Source organism: Labrus bergylta, chromosome 2, assembly GCF_963930695.1.
Source record: "Labrus bergylta chromosome 2, fLabBer1.1, whole genome shotgun sequence".
In the NCBI taxonomy this organism is placed as follows: Eukaryota; Metazoa; Chordata; class Actinopteri; order Labriformes; family Labridae; genus Labrus; species Labrus bergylta.
In genome coordinates, this window is record NC_089196.1 from 27,670,315 (window position 1) to 27,696,284 (window position 25,970).

The following is a 25,970-nucleotide window of genomic DNA, read 5'->3' on the forward strand; positions in this document are numbered from 1 at the left end:
ATTAAATCAAGGCTGAAAACAAAGGAGACCAGAACAGATAGGGTGCCACACAGATATTAGGTTTTAAACCCAAGCTTTATTTGGCTGTTAATAACCCCCAAGACATAATCAAAGATAAATAATAAAACTAACAAAACAAAAGGGGCTGGAGACCCCGGCAATAAAATAACAAAATATGGGAAAGTGCAGAGCCAGCTACGTGATGGGCCGTCGCTCTCAGCACCACCTCCTAAAAACAAAGGAAAACAGAACAAACTAAAGGAATCGAAGGTTCGACTAAAATAAAAAATAAAACAGCAATCTGGACATGGAGGGGAAAAGATACCTCTCTGTCTATTGCCCAGAGGGAGTGTGTGTCTGTTAGAGAGCCCTCTGCACTCTGCCACTCCTCCTCATACTTGACTGAAAACTGGTATCAGATGTGCAGCAGGCAGAGGGAGGAGGGAGACCAGAGAGAGAGAGACCAGTCCACACCTAACAAGTTCTGCTCTAGTGTTGTCTAGTGCTAATATTTACCACTCACTCAGGTATTTGTTATTGGGCTCATCATACCTGGCTCTGTCAGTGTTTGTCGTTCATTGATTAATGAATGACTGCTGAGTCTCCTTTCTTTGTCTCTGACTGAAGCATATCTCCAACGTCTCTCGATCTGACTTCAGTTTCATACCTTTCTCCTTTTACTGTCCTCTTGCTCCAGAGCCTCCTTTTCTCTTAAGTATTTTCTCTTTCTTTGGTTTATCTCAGTTGTTGTCTCCTCCATCTTCTGATCAGTGTTTATGTTTTGGGTCTGCACCTCTTTCTGTCCTCTACCAAAAGCCTCCTTACTCTGTCCCTCTGCAGCTGATTCATAATGAAATGTTGTATTGAATGGTTCAACACGTATGCTATTTGGTTGAGTTTGATAAGTCTCCATGTCCTCCTCCTGCTGCCAATGTTCTTTTGTTAGTTTCATATTTTGCTCTTCATGACTCTGTTAGCATTTCAGAACTAGCCTCTATCTGCATACTGCCTTCTTCTGAATTCCTCCTTATTTTGTCTCTTTGTTGCTGATCCATATGGAGACCTTCCTCTTGTGTATTTAGTGGTTCAATACTTTGTATGACATTTGGTTGAGGTTGATCAGTCTCCATGTCCTCCTCCTGCTGCAGGTCCTCCTGACCCTCCACTCCCCTCTCTCTCATTTCTTTATTCATGTCTGAATGTTGCAGCTGTTGTTCTCCTCCTTTAGATTCTGATGTTATCCTCTTGCGCTTCTTTTGGGTTTCATATGTGTCAGCTTCTCCGTCTGTCCCCTCTACTTTGATCTCCTTTGTGATTCCTTTAGCTTTACGCTGAGCTTTTCGTCTGCGTGCAGCTGCTTGTCTGGCTGCTTCTTCTCTTCTTTTTCTTCTTCTTCTTCTTCTTTGGTTTTCTTTCCCCTCAGCCTTCCTTTGGGTTTCATCAACAGAAGCTTTTCTGTCAGTCTCTAAACTCTCCTCCCCTCTTCCATTATCCTCCACCATTACCCCCTCTTTAGATTCCTCTCTTTGCTCTCTGATTTTTACCTTTACATCCAGTTGTTGCTCTGCCTGCTTTTCTTCTTCTACTCCTCTAACTTGGTTTAGTATCTCCACAGACTTCCTTTGAGTTGTATCATTGTCCTCTTGTAGACCAGCTTCCTGCCTCTCTTCTTGTCTTTGTTTAATCTCAACCCCTACACCCTCTTTTGATTCTGCTGGCTGGTATTTGGTTTCGTTCTGATCTGGTTCAGATTTTTCTCCCTGGTGTTTCTCTGTCTGAACGTCTTTGTCTGCTAAAACCTCTTGGTTCTTTCTTCCTGTTTCATCTTGATGTTTTTCAGGGTCTGACCTCTCTGTACCTTCCATATTAGCTGACACCTTGTTCCCCCACTCATCCTTCTTTTCTTCTGTCTTTTTCACATCCTCACTGCTTTGCTTCTTTTGCTTCTCTGCTTCCTCTTCTGTTATTGTATTAATGTTCAACTGGTTCCCCTCTTTGTTTATTTCTGTTTTATCTTCAGGTTCTGCCTTCCTCCTCTCTTGTTTATCATCTTTGAAGAGACATTGGTCACCATTTACTTCTTGTTGTTTGAACTCAGTTTCATCTTTGTTTTCTCCTTTCTTTATCTCTGACTGAAGCATCTCTTTGCTCTCCACACTCTCTCTTTCTGCCTCCATTTGGATTCCTTTCCCTTCTTGCTTCTTCTGTCCTGTTGATCCAGAGATTCCTTTATTCGTTTGTTCATCCTTATTCTCTGTCTTTGGTCTCTCTTTCTCAGTTTTTGTCTCTTTCCTCTCTATCGTCTGATCAGTGTTGATGTGTTTTATTTGTACCATTGAATGTCCTGAATCGTCTCTAACTGGTTTCTCCTTTTCACTCTTATCTCCGTCATTTGTTTCTCGTCTTTGTCCCTCATCTTCAGTCTCACTCTTTTCTCCATCCTCACGTCTCCTCTTCTTGTTTTCTGTGAAGACACAAAAGATGGAGAAACTGGTGAAGTTTGTGAATAAAAGCTGACCTCATCATAAATGGATGTATGCAAATGAAACTAAAACTAAATGCTAATCACTTCTTGAACTCTAGTCTCATCAATACATCATCAAACGTCTGCATGACTTTATAAAACCTTTAGGAGTCTTACAATCAGAAGACTGACAGTTTGTCACTTACTGGATTTCTTTTGTCTCCATTTCCACACAACAAAGATGATCGCAGGAATGAACAGCAAAGCAGCACAGCCAATCACAGCACCGATAACAACAGGAGTACGAGGAGTAGGGACCACAAAGAAATGATCTGAAATAGAAGAAACATTTGTTTGTATTTACTGTTTATCTTGATAATTACATCATTAAATAATGAATGACTTATATTTACCTGGAATAGTGAGGTGCTTCTCTCTGGTCTGGTTGATCTTCCTCTGTGTGACTCTACAGGTGAACTTCCTCCCATGTCTCTTCTCCACAGTCACTCTGCTGCTGACAGTGTAGAGACCATCAGGACCTCTGACTGTCTCAGTGGGTTCAGCAGAGAGGAGGTTTCCCTCGCCGTCCAGCCAAACCATCTCTGGCTCTGGATACCAGTCTGCAGACTCACACTCTAACAACACTCCATTGTTGTTTTTGATCATCTGAACAACAGGTGAGGAGACAGCACCTATAGAGGAGAGAATTCTTACATCGGAAATGTGGAGTTTCCAGTCTGATACGTCATCAGGAACGCCCCTCTGAAGTCAGAATTCCGACCTGGAAACTCGGAGAACCTTCAGTAGCTCGAGTTAAATCCAACATGGCTGCTACGTGCATCAACAGTAACATTTAAGCTGTTTAAGCTTTGTTGGAGCCAAATGATGTGTTTGTTTTGTGTGATGCTATTTTCCTTATGGTTGTGTGTGTTGGCCCTCTACTGGGCACTATGTGTAGCCTGGGCGGATGCTGTGGTTAAAGCAACGCTCCAGGTGAGGTGGGACAGGTGACTGAATGGAGGCAAACAGTTTTTCTACCGTGTCAGCAGATTTGTTTGTTTTATTTATAGACAGTGGTTCGTCATATTTTCCTTTATTGATAAGAAGTATTTAAAAATAAATGGACTGAAATATCCAAATCAAATCATTAATGGACTGTGTTAATTTCTTCGAGCTAAGCACGCGTCCAAAAGCTTCCACATTCATCCCTCAAGTAACTTTTCCAAACAATATTGGGTTTGTTAAAATTGGTCACTACAAGCTTTTTGAGTAATTTAGTCAATCACACTGATAGTATTGTGAACATGTTGTCATGTTGTTTCTGTGTGCAAACTATCACGTCGTGTGTCGTTATCGTCTGGACAGATAAACACTTTGAAAGCACCAATGAAAGATTTGAATGCACATATCCTTTCTAACATATTCCTCTCTCATCAGCAGCAAATCCACGACCGCTGCATGAACATTTATTAAATAATCATAAAAACATGTCCTCTTACCTACAACAAGCTGAACAGTGGAGGTTTTTGACAATGTAGGCAGGAAGCATTTGTATCCTCCCTCATCAGAGACTTTAACTTTGGAGAGTTTCAGTGAGATGTTTCCCTTCTCCAGCTCATCGATGAACACTGATGTTCTTCCACTGAAGGACGGATGTTTTATAGTCTCCAGTTCTTGGCCGTGACGCCACACCAGGACAAATCTGGGGTTCGGGTCAGGTCTCACCCACTCCACAATCATGTCAAAAGCATTCATGACGGGGTCCAGGTGACATGGCAGAATAACGTCTTCACCCACCAATGAAACTACTGGCTGAGATGGAACGATCACCTCAGACTGAGCTGCAAACAAACAGGGATTCATTTTTTATTCCTACAGCTCAGCAAATGTGAGCCATATGGTGTCATTAGAATCACATACTTAAACTTCAATAATTTAACTAACTCTTCATGTCAACATGAACCACACTGTTTGTAATGTTTGCAACTTACCTCTACATGAGTTCATCAGGGCGAGGAAGACAACAGTGTAGAACACCAGGTCAGTGAAGGCACCATGCTGATAGTGAAGGGACCGTCTGTTGGAAACGTGAATCATCCTGGAGCTGTGAAAAGTAAAATACAGCATGATAAAACATTAAAAAAGACGATACTGAGGAGCACTTAAAAAGCCTCTTGCAGGTCGGAGACCACAGTTAATCAAACTGTAGGTAAATAAATGAACGTCAGTATGGGGTGATGGTGACCTCAAAGCCCTCAAGTTAATTTATTAGAATGGTTTATAAACATGATTTTGAAGGGTTGACTTGTTTGGGTTGTCAGAACAGAAATCTGTTTCTGGGTCTCTGAGACTCCACATGTGTTTTAATCATCGTTCTCAAAGTCTGTGATGTGATACGACCTCGTGTGCAAAACTTACCTCTGTGAATTTCCACATTTTCTTATCAAATCATAAACAAGAACATTTTAATTAGTCTTGTTGCACTTGTAAAAAGTTTGTTCAAACCAGCTTGAGGAAAAAATTCCACTTGCACTAACCTGAATCAATAACCCTTAATTAGCTACTAGTGAGTATTTTTAACTGCCCAGCTTGTAAGAAGTTGTTTATAATTCATATTAGTGGAACAAATAAACTGGACACTGAGCGTACATTCAGTTAAATATCATCAACGGACACATTTCTGCTTTAATAATCATATTTTATCAAAGTTTAGCTGCAGAACAGCTCAGAGAAGCAAAAAAGCCGCGGTAAACATCCACTGCACTCACTGAAGGTCTTTGTGCTATTTCTTCTTTTTAGTTACTAACAAGAACACATGCAGTGACCATTGCTTTATATATGTAAGGGGACATATTGTGAAAAATCAACTTTGACAGTATTTGTGGACATTTATTTGGGTAACCTGAGCAGTGTTTCCCCTACCATTATATTAGGGGGGCGGCCCGCCCCCCTCTGAAGGTTTTTGGGGCTTTTTGTGCCTTTATTGTAGAGATAGGATAGTGGATAGAGTCGGAAATCAGGAAAAGAAGTCATTTAAGGATACCTTTCCGTGCAACCAGAACCGCTGTATTATAAGGCTCTGTGTTCAACATCGCTAAATTGCCAAAAAAAATCCCTCTTGAATCCTGCGGAGGGTTAAGACAGCACAAGAGAGCAGAATCACATCAGCTTCAGAGCAAGAGAGAGAGAGAGAGAGAGAGGGAGGGGGAGCGATAAGTTCCACTGTCCGTACATGCATCAAAACTGAAGTTTCTCCTGGCTCCGTTTTAAAAATGTTAATGTACAGCAGCTTGCTGCCGATTCTGTGCTGAACTCCAATAAATAACAGAATATCTGTTAATGTAGGCCTACAGCTGCTTGCTGATGTTTCAGTATTAAACAGTACTGAACTTTTCTAAACGTGAGGCGTACTCCTGTTGTTGTTTATGTTTGTGTACGTTCGAGCATAAATTGAGCAGATTAAAGTTGTTTGTTGCAAAAACTAGATTCATTTAGAGGGAAAAACACATTTGCTATAAATACAACTCAATAGATACAAGACAGATAAAATAAGAGTATGATCAAAATAAAATGTTGTTTTATGCTGAACGGGTGTTTTTTTATATTGTGGAGATTTCTTTGTGTACCACCACAGGGAGTCCTGTGTACTACCATAGTTTGAGAACCACTGATTTAAAGAGACACACACACCAAAACGGAGCGTTCTGAGAGAGCTGATTTATACAGGGTCACAAATCTCCTCTGGTGCTTGATTCATGTTATATTTTGACCAAAGAACAGCAAAGATGTTTCATTTAGAGCCCAGGGGAATGTTTGAAAAGGTGGAGAAGGGGGATGATATGTCCTCTTGAAACACAAACCAGATGCCATGCATCCAGGTTTCTAGCTGTGTCTAATTTGAAACCCCTGTCCCTGGCTAAGCTTTGAGATAAATCCTCAGGAGGTGTGAGCATGAATGTCTGTATGACCCTCTCTGTATAATTATTAACAAGTCCTCCTGTGTCCTTCACTCTGCACGTTTTAAACAAACATGCTTCTCACACACACATGACCGAAATACAAATACAAATATGCACAAACAGGACTTGTGGACATGCATTAATTTTGTTTTTTTTTACACCGGGGGTTCTTTTAACTAAGTGCAGCAGTACTTTAGAGTCTTTAGAGGTTGTCTAAATGGATTTAGTTATAAAACATGTGAATAATAAATTCACATGTAACTTTTTGTAAAAGTGATTGAAGAGAGGGATAATTGTAGATACAGCTCATGCACTTTGTCATTTACATATAGATTAGTATAACAATACTTTGATTTTGATTATTTTCAATTAGAAAAGTCCAAGTTATTCTTGTGAAACACAATAAAGATGAAACGCTTCATTTTATGTGTTGGTGTAGATGGCAAAGGCCGTGATGGAGGACTTTCCGGCATTGCCAGTTATGTCCTTTGGGACATCCAAGAAGGAGATGGCATTTGAGAGGACAAAGCTTGCACTATCTTTACTCAGTGGTTCAGGTAAGAAAGTAATCTCCCCTTTAAATGATATTAAAGGTTTGAGTTTTGTTGTATAACTGATAAACTTGTTTTCTCTCTAACACATCTAAACAAACTACAGCCTCTGAAAATGAGTTCACAAAATGCAGCTTTTCATAGTCCCCAGAATCATTGATTTCTTAATCTTAATGAATCATTGATTTCTGTATGCATGGAAGCTGATGGGAAGCTGAGTGACAGACAGATAACTAGGAGCAGGGGGAGTCTGAGGCTATCTGCTGAGTGGATGATCTGTGTTAAATTGTGGCATCATCAGAAGTTTTTGAATTCAATTGTTTTACAAATAAAAAAATTTCAATTGTGTTTGTTAGATGACAATACAAATAAATAATATCAGAAATATGAAAAGAATATGCATTTCTGCTATTGTAGAAAAAAAGATTTGCAATAATTGGGAGAATAGAAATCAGGCTTGTTGTAGACTGTTTCTTGCAGTTATTTGTGATGAGTATATGCCAATACTAAGTCTTCAGATAGATACCGCTGCACAATGCACATTCAGTACTTTGGAGTTGATTTAGTCGGTCCAATGGATATTGACAACTGAATTACTCTGCAATTCATAAATAAAAAGAAAACCAACATTCAAGATGTTCCTTCATTTATCTCTAAATGTAAATAAAACATGTAAAATAACAAACATGCTCTCAAGACCGAAGCCTTAACACTGTTTCAATGTCCTCTCTCCTTTGAATCCATGGATTTAGTGTTGATTGTTTCAATAAAAACTTTGCCTGATTTAGCTTAAGTACACTCAATCTGCAGTTGAGCTCATTGTTTGCTTCATATTGACTTTTATTTGAGCTACTATCGTGAAAATTTCAGTTTTAAAAAGGGTTAAAAATGTAATGGCAGCCAGACAAATTTTAAGGAGCCATTTAAAGTTCTTGTATGTGTTTACATGTTCAAAAAAGTGTCAATCTGGTGTATAAACCAGCTTCACCAGTATTAACATTAGTATTATTGTCCAAGTAGCAAATGATCTTAATCCTGATCCAGTTAACAAGCTACATATCATTTTACAGAAACAAAGCTGCCAATAAACTTAAAAATGTACACATCATGTGACTGAATATGATTTTATTTTCTGCCAGTGTTTGACATGAACAACCACTGTGCTATGTGCTCGACCTCAAAGCCCCCAGGATCAGGGCCTCCAACTACTGACAGGGTGAGTGGTTGTTGCTGTGTGTTCTTTATAATTTATGGTTTATCCTATGATAAAACTGTAAATTAAAATGTGTAGTTTTAGATGCACAACCGCTCTGTGATATTTATTTATTTCCAATATGTACTAAAAGTGAACAGAGAGAAGACACAAAATAATGTGCAATTACATCTGATTTTGACAATTCTGACCATGTCGAATGTCAACAGATGAAATGAATACTCAAATGTATGTTGACTTCTTTTAAGAGTTAATTTTTATAGTGTTTAATAAGTTTATACAGTGACAATAAGAGGGTTATGAGAGGATTCTAGATTTAAGTTTAGTCAGTAAGAGGACAAAGGATTTCCAAACTGGTTATGGTTTTCCACCTTGAAACAGGGTTATTGACTCTTCAGAATCAGAATAAAAGCACAAGATCTCCTGCTGACGGCTTAAAAAGAATAAGATAAAAATATAAAAAGCAATAAAAAATATATAATAGAATATAAAACACAAAATGTGCAATGGAGGAGTTGTGCAGATATGTGCATGATTTGCAGTCTAAAACAGAGTGCAATGTAAACAGAAAATATAGAAGTCCAGTGAGCGTTAATGTAACGCATCAAATCAGTTTCAGCCTTCACATTACTGTCATGTATTGAGCTCAACTGTACTTTTGACACAAACCGGGAGCACTTCTATACAGAGATGTTCCTAAATCAAAATGTGGTCTTAAAGGCTGAATGTGCGACATTTTACACACACTGTAAATCAAGCAGAAATCCAGTATATCCTCTGTAAATATCACTGTGAGTCATGACTGTCTACAATGAGTGCCTATAACTAGAAATGTTTCTCTATTGCACAAGATTCTCTATTCCTGACAAGTTGATAAAGGTTTGCACATTTTATTTTACAGATACAGTGTGACACATGTGAAAGATGGTACCATGAGCAGTGCCTAGCCATGGATGAAGAAAAACTCCAACATGCAAGAGTGAACAATTGGGATTGTAGATAGTAGTTGGTGTTCAGAGTCTTTGTAATTTCATATGTATGTTATTTGAAAATGTTAATGTTTATAAGAAATGTAAAAACAATGTCAAAAGTAATTTTGTATTTTTGACTGATTATTCATATTTGAAAAATGCTTGTTTGTGTGTTTATTGCAAAGTATTAAAAGTGCAACATGTAGCTGTGACAGAGCGAATCAAATTGGTACTGTCACATTGAAAACACTGCAGAGAGCTGTGTCATAGTACCTGTGCATGTAGTCAAAGAGGATTAAGTCCAACCATAGCATTTACCATAAAGATCAGAATACGTGAGCACTTCAAATTTAGTGGCGACTCACTTCCCCATTTAAACTCGAGGAGCGGCTGGTTTAGTTGTGCAGTGTTTAGTTTCACTTTCATTTGCATAGTAAAATTAGCGATAAAATGAATTTAACAATATTTAAACATAAACGGACAGTTTGTCATTAGGTAGACTTAAATGTTTTATATAAAGACCGGAGTAAAAGACTAAAATCAAAACCAGCTGCTGGTTATAATCGGACTCGGAGGTATTTTATCTGAATATATTGACTCATACAAATAATATGAATATAGGCTACATGTATTTTAAACGTAATGTTGTCCCGTAAACACATCATGGGAGCATCTGTTGCACAAAGAAAACAGAAAGTCTAGTCTGCGTGTTTAATCTTTAAACAAAGAGAAATTGTTTTTCAGCGTGTTATAAACCCAAAATGAACAAAATTAATTGAAACATATTCAAACCTGTTGGATGGTTGTGGAAGTCTACCGAGGACTCTGATGGGTTAAAGTCTGATAAAAAGAAATAAGCGGATCCTCAGATCCAAGGGCGTAACTTTAAGTTGGACATTGTGGGGGGGTTGAGATTTCCGCCTGTGAAGCAGATCTGAGGACAGAGACAGGAGAAAATCTTTAACTATCTATATATACACAAACACACACACACATACACACAGAGAGAGAGAGAGAGAGAGACAGAGAGAGAGAGAGAGAGAGAGAGAGAGAGAGAGAGACAGAGAGAGAGAGAGAGAGAGAAAGAGAGAGAGAGAGAGAGAGAGAGAGAGAGACAGAGAGAGAGAGAGAGACAGAGAGAGAGAGATAGATAGAGAGAGAGAGAGAGAGAGAGAGAGAGAGAGAGAAGCAGAGGACGAGATAGAAACCGTGCAGACACTACTGAGATTAAACTGAAATGTGTGAGATTGTTGGAAAACATTTTGTTATATAACAACAAACTAATGGTAAAATAGATGCATTTTACTTTTTTATCATCATCTAATCACAACATTTTTTGGGGGGGGCTTTAATGTAGAGATAGGACAGTGGATAGAGTCGGAAATCAGGGAGAGAGAGTAGGGAATGACATGCGGGAAAGGAGACTGCGGTTAAGTCAGCCGCTCCTCGAGTTTACCTGGGGAAGTGAGAAAGTGGATTTCACAAAAAGTGCAGGAATAGTATTTCATAGTATCTGTGCATGTAGTCTAACAAGTACTAAGTCTAACCATATCAGAATCATGGTGTACTTTTCTTTCTTCTTTCTTACAAGACATCAAAGTCAGAAAAAAAACTCATTATAGTGATTTATTATGGACTTTGACAGTGGATTTCTCAAAAAGTACACAGTAAAAGTACTTCATAGTACCTGTGCATGTAGTCTAGGAAGTAATAAGTCTAACCATATCAGAATAATTTTCAACTTATGGAAGAAAATATATTTTTATATTTTTTTCCCAGGAAAACACCTTATTTTGAAAAACGGAAGTTATCTCAGACTTGCAGTATTATTCTCAAACTAATTTCACCGACCTCCTAAACTATTCCCTGAACAGTATTTTGTTTGCTCCCGTTTCATACACGTGTATCTCATCGCCAGTTTTATGGTAAGACTTCGGCATTTATCACTTTTGCCTGGAAAAGGAGATTAATAACAGACTCGCTCTCTCTGTCTGTTACTCCTGCTCGCTCTGCAGTCCGGAGCATTTACCATAAAGATCAGAATACGTGAGCACTTCAAATTTAGTGGCGGCTCACTTCACCATGTAAACTCGAGGAGCGGCTGGCTTCACCGCAGTACTAAAAAGGTGTGTTCACGTTTCATCGGCTTTATGAGCTTCAGTGGACATGACCGTTCATACCGTTCAGTGAAGGATTAAAGGCTTCAGAACTTCAGTAAAGTTAGAAAGATATTCACAGATTCAGCTTTCACTCACAGTAATGTAGACTGCTGGTGTTATGTCGAGAAATGCACCCCTCGCGGAAGTGTCTGAAAACGGTCTCATATTTCTGCGGGCAGATCTGTGACGACAAAGTAGACTATGTACAGTTTACACTTGATAAACGTAAAGTGTCCTTATTGTTCTGACCTGCAAACACTGTTTGACTCTAATGTGTTTGTAGAGGAAATTTAAAGATGGATGTAAAATCCATCAGTGTAGAAAAGTGTCCTGAAAGGTGCGCATGCAATTCTCTCCATAACACCTGTTGTGACCCTAACCCGCCAAGACAGTCTAGACCAGTGATTCTCAACTGGAGGGTCGGGACCCAAAGGTGGGTCGGGAGCTGTTTTCAGTGGGTCATGTTCCTGGAAAAAACCTGTTCTCAAACAGTCTGTCAAGTGCTTTTTTAAACATGTTTGTTTATATCTTCCATCAGGTGTTTTGCATCGTCTGAGCTATAACATTTGACAGAACCTGCAAACCTAAAAAACTGCACAAATTTTCATTAAATCAATGTGATTGGTTGAAAAATAAAATTTGGTTCATGGTTTTTCAGGGAGGAGTTGGTGTTGGGTCCTGAAGCTAGACCAGTTGAGAACCACTGGTCTTGACCCCTCTCAGGGACCGTCTGCAAATTGCAACACCAAAACAAAAAGATGTTAAAAAAATATTCAATTATTCATCCTGGAAAGGTGAATTAACTGTAAATAAAATCACTGTATACATATATGATCTCATGTTGTTTATACTACACTTCTTAATTCAGAAAAATATGCTTTATCAAAACTAATTTTGAGTAATTTTTAATAGAAATAATTTTCAATAAATCCCATTTATAAGCTGTAGAGTGAAAAAGGTCATTAGGTCGGGGGTTATGTGATGCAGGCCTCGATGCCCTCTCCTCCTCTTTCCTGCTGCAGCTGAGAGTATGACTATGTTTAGGCACTCTGTCAGTGTTACAGCTGCAGAATGAGAGATGTTTGAGGGTTCATATCCAGACAGAAAAAATAACTCAGTCCCTTCTGAATTTTGCAAAATATGTACATAAGAGTATGTGTGTTTGTCTTTGTCATCGTAAATGATTTTGTTCAATTAGTGCACAATTATTGAGGGATCACGTTGACATGCTTTTATTCTCTCTATACAGACAGAAAGCTGCAGATGATGAACAGGAAAAGAGAGAGAGAGAGAGAGAGAGAGAGAGAGAAAGAGATTTTTGATTTTTAAACAGACCTTTATTTTTCAGTCTTCTTACTGTTCAACAATAATATACATTCCTAAAATTCACAGATGACATTCACAAAATAAACAGATGTTACATCAGCACATGTCCATGAACTAACTGATCGTGCTCTACAGAGCACAGCACACTGTCATGAGTCCACACTGACTGGAAAGTCTCCAGATCCTGATTTGCTCTGTAGAAGCTGAAGTCCAAAGACACCCTGGATTTTAACATTTGTACAAACAACAGCTTCACATCAACAACATCGTCTGGCTCCTCCACCTTCCTCCTCCTACTCACGTACACGGCCATCTTAGCCTGACCAAGAACAAAGTTTATCAGCTGGCATTTGTGTTTGTGTTGTCGAGTGTATTTAAAACCACAAATAAAAACCTGCTTAGTAAAAAACTCTTTAAAACCACTAAAAACCTTCTCCAGAAGGTCAAACAGAGGTTTCAGCCGACTGCACTGTAAAAAACAGTGAAACACCGTCTCCCTGTGCACACAGAAAGGACACTGATCAACAACATTCACATTAAGAACAGAGATAAAAGAGTTCACAGCAATGATTCCATGCAGGATTCTCCACTGGAGGTCTGCATGTCTCTTACACAAGGGGGGTTTGTACAAAGACTCCCAGGAGGGTCTAAACTCAGGAGCTAGCCCCAAATAAGTCCTCCAGGGGGTGTCACTGCGTGCGTTCAGTGTCTTTTTATTCAAAGTCTTAACAATCAGTTTGTAAAGAGTCTTTCCTGCAGCGTCACTAAAAGAGCAGCCTGCAGCGTTGGCCAGTAGAGGACCAGAACAGTCCTTCAGGTCTGCAGACAGAGTGAACTCAGGAAACGGGTCAGTTTGGTCAGGCAGCAGAGAACCGTCCCCAAAGTCCGACATCAGAGACATCTCTTGTCCTGTCAGCTGATGTCTCCAGTGCTTCAGCAACCGATCAACGACTCTGGTCGACCTCACCCCCAGACGAGCAGCCAGACCAGCAGGACAGTCCAGCTGAGGTCCCGTCAGCTCCACCACCTGCTCCAGAGTGGAAATCCTGGCACTGCAGAACTTTCCGGACAGGCTCGGTCCAGCCCAGTCAGGAAGATGAAAACGACCTCCAAACAGTACCGGCTCTTTAAGCAGCCAGTACAAAGAGTGGGAGTGTCCCTGTCTCTGCCTGTTCACCAGACTCCACACGTTAAAAACACTTTGATAAAATCCAGTGACAGAGGAAATGTTCACTTGCTGTAAATCCATTAAAAACAGAGACGAGCTCAGCCCCAGTTCTCCAAACCGCTGTAGAAGACAGCAGGCCAGCGGTCTCCAGACCAGGTCTGCAGGCCCAGTGAGTAGTCTCTGGAGGAACTGCAGGCGGAGAGTAGCCCCCCTGCTGGCCAGGTGAACTAGTCCATGTCCTCCTTCCTCTTTAGGGAGGAAGAGCACACTCTGAGGAATCCAGTGTAACCTGTCCCACAAGAAATCAACTAACACTCTCTGAATGTTACACAGGAGAGAGGACGGAGGGTCGATACAGGTCAGTCTGTGCCACAGGGCAGAGGAAACAAGATTATTGGCCACAAGTACACGACCTTTAAAAGACATCTTTGGCAACAGCCACCTCCATTTATCAAGACGTCCTTTTACTTTTTCTAAAACACCCTCCCAGTTTTTACTGACAAAAGTTTCATTCCCCAAAAACACTCCCAAATATTTAAAACCTCCTGACTTCCAAAAGAGGCCTCCAGGCAGACTGAGCCGACCCCTCAGCTTCTCTCCCACCATCACTGCTTCACTTTTCAGCCAGTTCACTTTGGCAGAAGATATCGACCCAAACAAAATCACAGTTTCTTTTAAAACATCGATATCTCTCTGCTGATTAACAAAAATAATGACGTCATCAGCATATGCTGACAATTTAAAACTGACTTCTGAGGCAGGAAAACGAACACCAGAGAGACCTGACCTCAGTCTGTGAAGCAGGGGTTCGATGGCTAAGGAATATAACATCCCAGATAATGAGCAGCCCTGCCTCACCCCCCTCTGTACACTAAAAGGAGCACTCAGGCCTCCGTTGATCTTTAGCACACTCGCAATGTCACGGTACAAAACCTGTATCTTAGCTAAGAAACATGGGTTGAACCCAAAGGCGGTTAGAGTCCGCCATAGATACTGGTGTTCAACCCGATCAAAAGCCTTTTCCTGGTCTAGTGAAATCAGACCAGTGTCTACAGCCAATGAACCAGAGACTTCCAAAACATGCCGAATAAGAGTGATGTTATCACTGATGAGCCTGCCGGGCACACAGTAGGTCTGGTCTGTGTGGATGATCGACCCCATCACCTGCCTTAGTCTGGATGCCAGGACCTTAGACAGGATTTTGTAGTCTGTGCAAAGTAATGACACTGGTCTCCAGTTCTTTAGATCCTGAAGGTCGCCTTTCTTTGGCAGCAGAGTGATGACTGCTCTCCTGCAGCTCAGAGGCAGACGACCCCTCTCCAAACTGTCTCTTAAAACCTCCAGGAGATCCTCTCCCAGCACACTCCAAAATACTTTATAAAAGTCAACAGGAAGGCCATCAATACCTGGAGCTTTTCCATTCTGCAGACTCATGACAGCAGAGTAGAGTTCAGACAGAGACAGCTGGGCCTCAAGCTCTGTGTTGTTTTCAGCGCTGACTTGAGGAAGACCAGTGTAGAAAGACTCACACACCTCTGGACGATCAACCAACTCACTCGTGTACAGATCCTTATAAAAACCAGCTGCATGTTTTCTGATCCCAGCAGAATCTGAGATCGATTGTCCACTGCTGGATCGTACAGAGTGAAAGATCTTCTTCTGTCCACTTTTCTTCTCCAGACCAAAAAAGAACTGAGACGGAGCATCCATCTGGGTGACATCCAGGAACCGAGACCTGACCAGAGCCCCCTGTGCTTTAACGCCCAGCAGGTTGGCTAAAGCCGACTTTTTAGATTTTAGGGAAGCTAAATGTCCCTGATTTCCTGTGGCATCAACTAAACCCTGTAGTTCTACCACTTCAATCTCTAGATCTCTCAAAGATCTGCTAATGTCCCTGGTGACATTGCGAGTGTACTGCTGACACAACTGTTTAATCTGACTTTTTCCAAAGTCCCACCACTGCTGAATGGTTTTAAAATCAGACTTAAGCTGTCTGTGAGTGACCCAAAAGTACTCCAGTGCAGACTTAAAAGCTTTATCGTGCAGCAGTGTGGTGTTAAAATGCCAATACGCACTCTGAAGTCTGACATTCTTAATAAAAACAGAACAATAAACGAGACAGTGATCAGTGAAGCCTACAGGGACAATAAGACACTCTTTAAAAACATTCATGTTGTGTTTAAAACAATAAAAGCGATCCAACCTGGCCAGAGATAAAATATTGTCTTTAGAATGACTCCATGTGTACTGTCTGTGTGTGTGGTGTAAACTCCTCCACACATCCAGCAGCTCGTGTGTTTCTAAAAACTGTCTGAGTCTGTGTGAGGAGGCGCTGTGAGGCTCTTGGTGGTTTCTATCTAAACCTGGGTTTGCTGTACAGTTAAAATCCCCCCCCAAGAATAAATACTCCCCTGTGTTGCACTTTTTAACAGTGTCACACAAAACACTCAACACACCCAACCTGTCCACAGCGTGACATGGGACGTACACATTAATCAGAGTCATCTTTACATTTTCATACTGCACTCTAATTTTCAATAAACAGCCTTCAATGACCTCCTCTACTTCACACGAAGCAGGCAGAAAGCCTCTAGAAAACATAAAAACAACTCCTCCACTACAGGTGGACTTATGGCTGAGGATCACCTCCCCAGGCCACTCCTTCCTCCACTGACTCTCGTTCCTAGAGTCACTGTGTGACTCCTGAAACATTAAAATATCTAATTTTTTGAACTCCATCAGTTGAAATAGTGCAGCTCTTTTTGCATCATCTCTCGCTCCATTTAAATTTAAGGTGCCAATTTTAAATTCACACATTGAGAGATAGGAGTTTAAAAAAGAAACAAGATAAAAACACAACAAGAGGAAAGAGATGAGACACAGTCTAAACATCATCATCATCGATTTGTGTTTTCGCTTTCCCGATCAGTTTTTTGAGACGACAGATCTCTTGACCTGTGAGGCCGTCGTCCCCAAAAGCACTGGAGCGCCAAGTTAAAGGCCGAGCTGAACGTACAAAACACTTCAGGTCTGGAAAGAAATCCTCTAAATTGAGCAGCCTGAGGCCCTTGGTGTCCTGTAGAAACTTTTTAATGTGAGCTGAGGTGTAAGCGACTGGTCCTTCTTCTTGTGTGGACATGAGCTCACTGTCACTCTCTGCTCTTCCTGCTCCTGTCTTTCTGTCCTTCTTCACTGCTTTAGTACTGCCCTGAAAGCTTTCACTCTTCCTTTTCTGAGAAATCTTTAATGACTCTTCATCAGACATATCCTCATCTTCAACATAATCAACACACACACTATTATTACTTTCCTGCCTTACCTCCTGACTTTCACTGATCAAACTTTTTTCTTTCTCACTTGAATCACATTCAGTTATCTCCTTTTCTTTGTCTCCCTGTTTCCTGTTCTTTACCTGGCCCTCATCACTGACCACTGACAGCTCTTCTACATCAGACACTTTACTTTTCTGAGGCCCAGCAGCAGCTCTGTCTGAAAGAGCTCCGCTAGGACCCGCTACAGCGGCCTCAGCTCCGCCGAGCACCGCGACAGCTCCGCCGAGCTCCGCGGCGGCAGCATCGACCGGCACCGCGTCTGCAGCCGCAGCCGGCCCGGGAGTCACAGCAGACGGCCCGGGGGTCACAGCAGCCGCCGTGACCTCAGCAGCCGGTGCTGCCTGAGTATATCCCCGCACATGAACATTTTTTTCCGGGCATGAGCGGATTAAATGTCCCTCTGCACCACACCCAAAGCACTTCATGGTCGCTGATGTTGCGAACACCATGTAATTAAAACCATCGACTTTGAAATTAAAAGACAAATTAAGATCATCCGAGTTGTTTTTCATGACCATGAAAACTTGTCTTCTGTGACAAACAACGTGTTTGAGCAGGGGGGACCTGCATCCCAGAGACACCATCTTAACCTGGGACACTACCTGCCCATACCGGCACAGCTCTTTAACCAACATTTCATTTTTAATGAACGGGGGGGCGTTAGAGATGGTGACTCTTTTAGCCGGGTTGATCAGGGGGAGAACAGAGGTGAAAGTGTCCTTAATGACTACACCTTGTTCGACCACATCGCTCACTTTAGCCGTGCTATCTAAAAAAATAACAATGGCCCCGTTCATGCGGGAGGCAGACCTCACGCTGCCGTAACCCACCACCTCTCCAACCGCTAAACCAGCCTCCTCCACCGAGCAGCTGACAGCCGGCACCAACTTCACTGCATGTCGGCGTGTCAGCTTCTCAAAGTCCTGCTCCACGTCTACGACGGGCATGCTGCCCAGCCGAGCTGGTAAACAAACAACTAAACAACAACAAACTACTAAACACAAACTATGTTAACCAAAGAAAGAAAAATAACACACAAACATTCAAAAGTTTGAAACTCACGACGAAGCTCACGCTGCCACTCACCATCCACTCACTCACCATCCACTCAGAGAGAGAGAGAGAGAGAGAGAGAGAGAGAGACAGAGAGAGAGACATAGAGCGAGAGAGTGAGAGAGACAGAGAGAGAGAGAGAGAGAGACAGAGAGAGAGACATAGAGAGAGAGAGAGAGAGAGAGCGAGAGAGTGAGAGAGAGAGAGAGACAGAGAGAGAGAGAGAGAGACAGAGAGAGAGAGAGAGAGAGAGAGAGAGAAAGAGAGAGAGAGAGAGAGAGAGAGCGAGAGAGTGAGAGAGAGAGAGAGACAGAGAGAGAGAGAGAGAGCGAGAGAGAGACAGAGAGAGAGAGAGAGAGAGAGACAGAGAGAGAGAGAGACAGAGAGAGAGAGAGAGAGAGACATAGAGAGAGAGAGAGAGAGAGAGCGAGAGAGTGAGAGAGAGAGAGAGAGACAGAGAGAGAGAGAGAGAGCGAGAGAGAGACAGAGAGAGAGAGAGAGAGACAGAGAGAGAGAGAGAGAGAAAGACAGAGAGAGAGAGAGAGAGACAGAGAGAGAGAGAGAGAGAGAGAGAGACAGAGAGAGAGACAGAGAGAGAGAGAGAGAGAGAGAGACAGAGAGAGAGAGAGAGAGAGAGAGACAGAGAGAGAGACAGAGAGAGAGACAGAGAGAGAGAGAGAGAGAGACAGAGAGAGAGAGAGAGAGAGAGAGAGAGACCTTTGTCTTATCTCGGTGTCACTTCAGTTAGTGCAGAGTGGATAAGCTCCTCCTCTCGAGCGGGTCTACCTGCTGAAGGTGTTTATAAACTGAAGTCTTGTTGTCTTCAGTCCAAGATGATTTAAATAAGTTGGCTGTGGTTCTTACTCTCGGGCAAAGAAGTGGCTGAGAGCTTTTTCTCACTGCAGAGTTCTTCACTACAATCACCGCTGCAGCTCCGAGAGATAAACACATTTAGTTCCGGAAAGTTTTTCACAATAAAAGTTCCTAATTGCCATCTCTGTGATGTGCTTTTATTTTGAAGCAGACGTATGAGGAAGTTGGGTGTTATAAGCTGCTGCAACTTAAAACATCTCAGATGTGTGAAAATAAATACTTCAAACAGATTCAGTTAGAAGCTTCAGTAGCTAAGAGGTAAACAAACAGTGACTAAAACATCTAATATTTAAACTCATAAAGGCTCATTTTAAAACAATAAATGGATTATCTTTCATCTCAGGTTTAGTTGCAGCTAAATCAGAATTTGAGACTAACCAGCCTCAGAATAATAAAACTAAAAACACTAAAATACTCTTTACACTGTTTATGATTGAGACAAAGATCCTTTTAGTATTTTCGTAAATACTTTAAAGGCTTTATATGTGATTTTTCACACTTAAAATAGAAATCAAGTATATCCTCTGAAAATAACTCTGTGAGTCATGACTGTCTACAATGGGTGTAACACCCGAGTCCCACTGTCTGTGATGCTTTCAGAGTTTTCAGAGTCCTATCTTCAGTTTGTTTACATCGCCGGGACGGCCGGCTGACTCCTCCCCTCGTGTATAAAAGTTGTTTAATTGAGGGACTAGAGAAAAGAAGAATAACATACTGTACTCACTGCTTAACTGTGTTTCTAGATCACGCTCATTTCAGGTAAATTTACATGCAGTGTGAAGATACGAGCATAATAAAGATCACTAGCATTAGCATGCTAACACAACAATGCGAGTTGTTTTGGTTTCATGCTGGTGCTCAAGGGCGACATCTGCTGGATCAAAAAATCACATATAAAGTCTTTAAACATTTCCATTCATAAAACAGCTGATTACTTGAACATATAATCCTTGATTATTCATTCATCATTATTTATATTTTGTTTTTTGTCAATGAGATGTGTTCTTAAAAAAGTAACTAAGTAACTTTTACTTAAAGTAAATTTTTAAACTGGTACTTTTACTTGTACTTAAGTAAAATTTTATCAAAGTAACAGTACTTTTACTTGAGTAGAATATATTAGTACTCTTTACACCTCTGGAGGTTCACATCACAGATATTTTCAGGGATTAAAACATTTATTTGGATGTAAATAAGGAGACCACTCTGAATACAATGATATCAAAATAGAGGTATCAAAAAAATCCTCCACAAAAATCCCCACAAAGTCTTCAGACCAACCACATCGCAGTGAGGTAGATTTAATAAACAATAAACAAATAGTTTGACACAGTGACAGTTGATAAGAGGTAAACAGTGCAAACAGGTAAATGATGAATGAAAGAAGTTGTCAAGTGAATTTGAGGTCCACATTTCATGCTCGCTGTCTGTTAGTGTAACTTTATATCAGTCACTGAATTTTAAAAATGTCTGCCATGTTGGTGGATGCACTGGTTGGCATTTTGATAAAACTTAGATGAAAAACATCTAATAATAATTCCACATCTCGTTGTTTTCTTTGTGATTGATTTGACAATTTCAAAATCCAAAAGTCTTCAAAAATCCTCTTCTAATGATTTGTTAAAAAGATAAATAAGCTGCTCAGCGCTCCATCATTCAGTTCCTCTTCTCTGCTGAGTCGCCTAATGTCGACTGTTTTCTGTTTCAGCTCATCTCCCTTCTCTTCTTTACTCAAAGCTTCTTCCTCATGGTTTAATATTTCTCTTCTTAAGTTTCTTCTTCAGACTCCATACTAACATCTCCCTCTTCCTCATCCTGGTACTGTTTTATATTTTGGAGAAAATCATGTTTCTTCACTGTTTTCTTCCAAATCTTCCTGGTCCTCATTGCTCTCTTGCGTTCTATGTGGTTTGATCCTCCATGTGACATGTTGAGGTTTAACAATTTCTCCATCCTCCTCTTCCTGCAGTTCATCTTGACCCTCAGCTCCTCTCTCTCTCCGATCTCTTCATTAATGACTGAATGATGATCCTCCCCTCCTCGTTTGAATTCTGTTTGTATATTTTCTTTCTTCCTTCGAGTTTCAATTTCAGCTCCTTCATCAGTTTCTGACCCCTCATCTCTTCCTTCTCTACCCTCTACTTTTACCTCCTCTGTGACTCCTCCAGCTTTATTATTTGTTGTTTTTCTGCGTTCAGCTGCTCGTCTCTTCGTTTCTTCTCTTCTCATTTTATATTTGCTTTGTGTTTCCATGACCTTTTTTGTATTTTTATTACTGACTGCTCCTTTGTAAGTGTCTTGTTTGATTTCTTCTCTCCAGTTCTCCTTTTGCGTCTTCTGTCCTGTTGATCCAGAGCCTCCTCTTTTCTTTGGTTTCTCTTTCTCAGTTTTTGTCTCTTTCTCGTCTTCTTCACTCACTGCCTCTTTCTGTGTCTCTTCCCTCTCCATCTTCTGATCAGTGTTGATGTTTTTTATTTGTATTGAAAGTCCTGAATCATCTCTAACTGGTTTCACTGTCTCCTCTTTACTCTCGTCTCCATCATTTGTTTCTCGTCTTTGTCTCTGTTCCTGCTCTTGGTTTGTTTCTTCTTCTTTTAGAATCACAGGTAGATCTGTTTCCTTCATTTCACGTTCTGCTGCTGCAGAGACGATGTCTTTTACTGGCTCTGGTTCTGTCACAAGCTCATCTTCAGTCTCACTCTTTCCTCCTGTTTTGTCAGCATTGTTCTCTTTTTTTTTAACTGAAATGAGTGGAAGTCTTTCTTCTTTTTCTTCATTCACAACCTGAAATCCTGTTTTATCACTTTTAGATGTGACTAGCTTTTCTTCCTCAGAGTGTTCACTTCCATCCTCACGTCTCCTCTTCTTGTTTTCTTTGAAGACACAAAAGATGGAGAAACTGGTGAAGTTTGTGAGTAAAAGCTGACCTCATCATAAATGGATGTATGCAAATGAAACTAAAACTAAATGCTAATCACTTCTTGAACTCTAGTCTCATCAATACATCATCAAACGTCTGCATGACTTCATAAAACCTTTTGGAGTCTTACAATCAGAAGACTGACAGTTTGTCACTTACTGAATTTCTTTTGTCTCAGTCTCCACACAACAAAGATGATCGCAGGAATGAACAGCAAAGCAGCACAGCCAATCACAGCGCCGATAACAACAGTGCTGGGGAACATGAATAGATGATCTGAAATTGCAAAAAAGAATTCTGTTTAAATTTACTGTTTAGCTCAGTGATCACATAAATAATTAATGACTTATATTTACCTGGAATAGTGAGGTGCTTCTCTCTGGTCTGGTTGATCTTGCTCTGTGTGACTCTACAGGTGAACTTCCTCCCATGTCTCTTCTCCACAGTCACTCTGCTGCTGACAGTGTAGAGACCATCAGGACCTCTGACTGTCTCAGTGGGTTCAGCAGAGAGGAGGTTTCCCTCGCCGTCCAGCCAAACCATCTCTGGCTCTGGATACCAGTCTGCAGACTCACACTCTAACAACACTCCATTGTTGTTTTTGGTCATCTGAACAACAGGTGAGGAGACAGAACCTGTAGAGGAGAGGTTTCTTACATCATCATAAGATCTCTATTAAAGGTCACACATTATGCCAAACACACTTCACCATGTTCCTCTAACTCTAATATGTGTCCCTAGTCTGTCTATAAACCCCTCAAAGAAGAGAAAAGTCCATCCTCTCTGTCTTCTGCCTGCTCCACTTTTCAGAAAATGTGTGCTCAAACAGGCCGTTTGGAGATTTTCCCTTCATGACATCACAAAGGGCAGTAACCCCTCCCCCAGGTGGGTGACACTCCCAAAGCTAGGTGTTTGTTCTGCCCTCTGAGTCTGCCTTCTCACCGTAAACAATAGGACATGGAGCGAGAAAGACCGAGTACACCCAAGCCCTTCCAGAGAGGGGGCGTGGTCAGACACAGCTCATTTACATTTAAAGGTACAGACACATAGTGCGTTGCTTTTGATCTGGGAAGTCTGAAATTTGGAGTTTCCAGTCTGATATGTCATCAGGAACGCCCCTCTGAAGTCAGAATTCCAATCTGGAAACTCAGAACAACCTTCAGTAGGCCAAGTTAAATCCAACATGGCTGCTACGTGCATCAACAGTAACATTTAAGCTGTTTAAGCTTTTTGAGTAATTTAGTCAATCACACTGATAGTATTGTGAACACGTTGTCATGTTGTTTCTGTGTGCAAACTATCACATCGTGTGTTGTTATCGTCTGGACAGATAAACACTTTGAAAGCACCAATGAAAGATTTGGATGCACATATCCTTTCTAACATATTCCTCTCTCATCAGCAGCAAATCCACGACCGCTGCATGAACATTTATTAAATAATCATAAAAACATGTCCTCTTACCTACTACAAGCTGAACAGTGGAGGTTTTTGACAATGTAGGCATGAAGCATTTGTATCCTCCCTCATCAGAGACTTTAACTTTGGAGAGTTTCAGTGAGATGTTTCCCTTCTCCAGCTCATCGATGAACATTGATGTTCTTCCACTGAAGGACGGATGTTTTTTAGTCTTCAGTTCTTGGCCGTGATGCCACACCAGGACAAATCTGGGGTTCAGGTCAGGTCTCGCCCACTCCACAGTGATGTCAAAAGCATTCATGACGGGGTCCAGGTGACATGGCAGAATAACGTCTTCACCCACCAATGAAACTACTGGCTGAGATGGAACGATCACCTCAGACTGAGCTGCAAACAAACAGGGATTCATTTTTTATTCCTACAGCTCAGCAAATGTGAGCCATATGGTGTCATTAGAATCACAAACTTAAACTTCAGTAATTTAACTAACTCTTCATGTCAACATGAACCACACTGTTTGTAATGTTTGCAACTTACCTCTACATGAGTTCATCAGGGCGAGGAAGACAACAGTGTAGAACACCAGGTCAGTGAAGGCACCATGCTGATAGTGAAGGGACCGTCTGTTGGAAACGTGAATCATCCTGGAGTTCTGAAAAGTAAAATACAGCATGATAAAACATTAAAAAAGACGATACTGAGGAGCACTTAAAAAGCCTCTTGCAGGTCAGAGACCACAGTTAATCAAACTGTAGGTAAATAAATGAACGTCAGTATGGGGTGATGGTGACCTCAAAGCCCTCAAGTTAATTTATTAGAATGGTTTATAAACATGATTTTGAAGGGTTGACTTGTTTGGGTTGTCAGAACAGAAATCTGTTTCTGGGTCTCTGAGACTCCACATGTGTTTTAATCATCGTTCTGAAAATCTGTGATGTGATTCTTTATACTTTATTTCAGACCCATACATCCATATCATTATAAAAAATCACAAGAAATATAAATACAGGACATTACAAAGGGATACAATCATTGCATTTCACAGTGAATTTCTACATGAGGAAAAAATTCCACTCGCACTAATCCGAATCAATAACCCTTAATTAGTTACTAGTGAGTATTTTTAACTGCTCAGTTTGTAAAAAGTTGTTTATAATTCATATTAGAGGAACAAATAAACTGGACACTGAGCGTACATTCAGTTAAATATCATCAACGCACACATTTCTGCTTTAAAGGCTTTACATGCGATTTTTCACACTTAAATAGAAATCAAGTATATCCTCTGAAAATAACTCTGTGAGTCATGACTGTCTACAATGGGTGTAACACCCGAGTCCCACTGTCTGTGATACTTTCAGAGTCCTATCTTCAGTTTGTTTACATCGCCAGGCCAGCTGGCCGGCTCATCCCCTCGAGTATAAAAGTTGTTTGATTGAGGGACTAGAGAAAAGAAGAATAGCATACTGTACTCACTGCTTAACTGTGTTTCTAGATCACGCTCATTTCAGGTAAATTTACATGCAGTGTGAAGATACGAGCATAATAAAGATCGCTAGCAGTAGCATGCTAACACAACAATGCAGCGCAAGTTGTTTTTTGGTTTCATGCTGGTGCTCAAGGGTGACATCTGCTGGATCAAAAAATCATATATAAAGTCTTTAAACATTTCCATTCATAAAACAGCTGATTACTTGAACATATAATCCTTGATTATTTATTCATCATTATGTATGTTTTGTTTTTGTCAATGGGGTAGAAAAGAAAATGTTTATCTGAAAAGATAAATCTTTGTAAAGATTGGCCTTTAATTAAAAAAACGTTGAGATTAAAATCCTCTCGTCCTTTTTTCACGACACAAGAGAGATGTGTTGTTAAAAAAGTAACTAAGTAACTTTTACTTAAAGTACATTTTTAAACTGGTATTTTTACTTGTACTTAAGTAAAATGTTATCAAAGTAACAGTACTTTTACTTAAGTAGAATATACTAGTACTCTTTACACCTCTGGTGTTAAGACAGCAAAATAGAGCAGAATCACATCAGCTTCAGAGTAAGAGAGAGAGAGAGAGAGAGGGAGGGGGAGCGATAAGTTCCACTGTCCCTACATGCATCAAAACTGAAGTTTCTCCTGGCTCCGTTTTAAAAATGTTAATGTACAGCTGCTTGCTGCCGATTCTGTGCTGAACTCCAATAAATAACAGAATATCTGTTAATGTAGGCCTACAGCTGCTTGCTGATGTTTCAGTACTAGTAACTATAACGGAATATCGAGTGGAACTTTTCAAAACGTGAGGCGTACTCCTGTTGTTGTTTATGTCTGTGTACGTTCGAGCATAAACTAATTAATTTAGAGGGGAAAACACATTTGATATAAATACAACTCAATAGATACAAGACAGATAAAATAAGAGTATGATCAAAATAAAATGTTGTTTTATGCTGAACGGGTGTTTTTTTTATAATGTGGATTTTCTTTGTGTACCACCACAGGGAGTCCTGTGTACTACCATAGTTTGAGAACCACTGATTTAAAGAGACACACACACCAAATGGAGCGTTC

General features: G+C 40.6%; 2 protein-coding genes across 6 annotated transcripts in view; one reads left to right on the forward strand and one right to left on the reverse strand.

Moving 5' to 3' along the window:
- LOC114918112 (uncharacterized) overlaps positions 1-9,281 on the forward strand; it is a 38,987-nt gene extending 29,706 nt beyond the window's left edge. For all 4 annotated transcript variants that reach the window (XR_010665012.1, XR_010665009.1, XR_010665014.1 and 1 more), the window contains 3 exons: positions 6,863-6,980; positions 8,114-8,190; positions 9,089-9,281. Coding sequence is in view for 1 of the 4 variants with exons in the window: in XM_065950555.1 (XP_065806627.1) it covers positions 6,863-6,980; positions 8,114-8,190; positions 9,089-9,190 (297 nt within the window). In the remaining 3 variants the exon portion in view is untranslated. The remainder of the gene's footprint in view (positions 1-6,862; positions 6,981-8,113; positions 8,191-9,088) is intronic.
- LOC110004125 (DNA ligase 1-like) lies at positions 57-23,447 on the reverse strand. 2 transcript variants are annotated; one of them, XM_065950508.1, is made up of 7 exons: positions 22,346-23,447; positions 22,149-22,243; positions 4,456-4,568; positions 3,964-4,305; positions 2,878-3,156; positions 2,671-2,796; positions 57-2,464 (listed from the first exon to the last, which is right to left on the reverse strand). In XM_065950508.1, the coding sequence occupies exons 1-7, from the start codon at positions 22,418-22,420 to the stop codon at positions 963-965; spliced, it is 2,532 nt and encodes an 843-aa protein (XP_065806580.1). In that variant the 5' UTR covers positions 22,421-23,447; the 3' UTR covers positions 57-962. The 2 variants fall into 2 exon arrangements, with proteins under 2 accessions (XP_065806580.1, XP_065806585.1); XM_065950513.1 differs by lacking the exons at positions 22,149-22,243; positions 22,346-23,447 and adding an exon at positions 9,951-10,343.
- Positions 23,448-25,970: the final 2,523 nt, after the last annotated feature.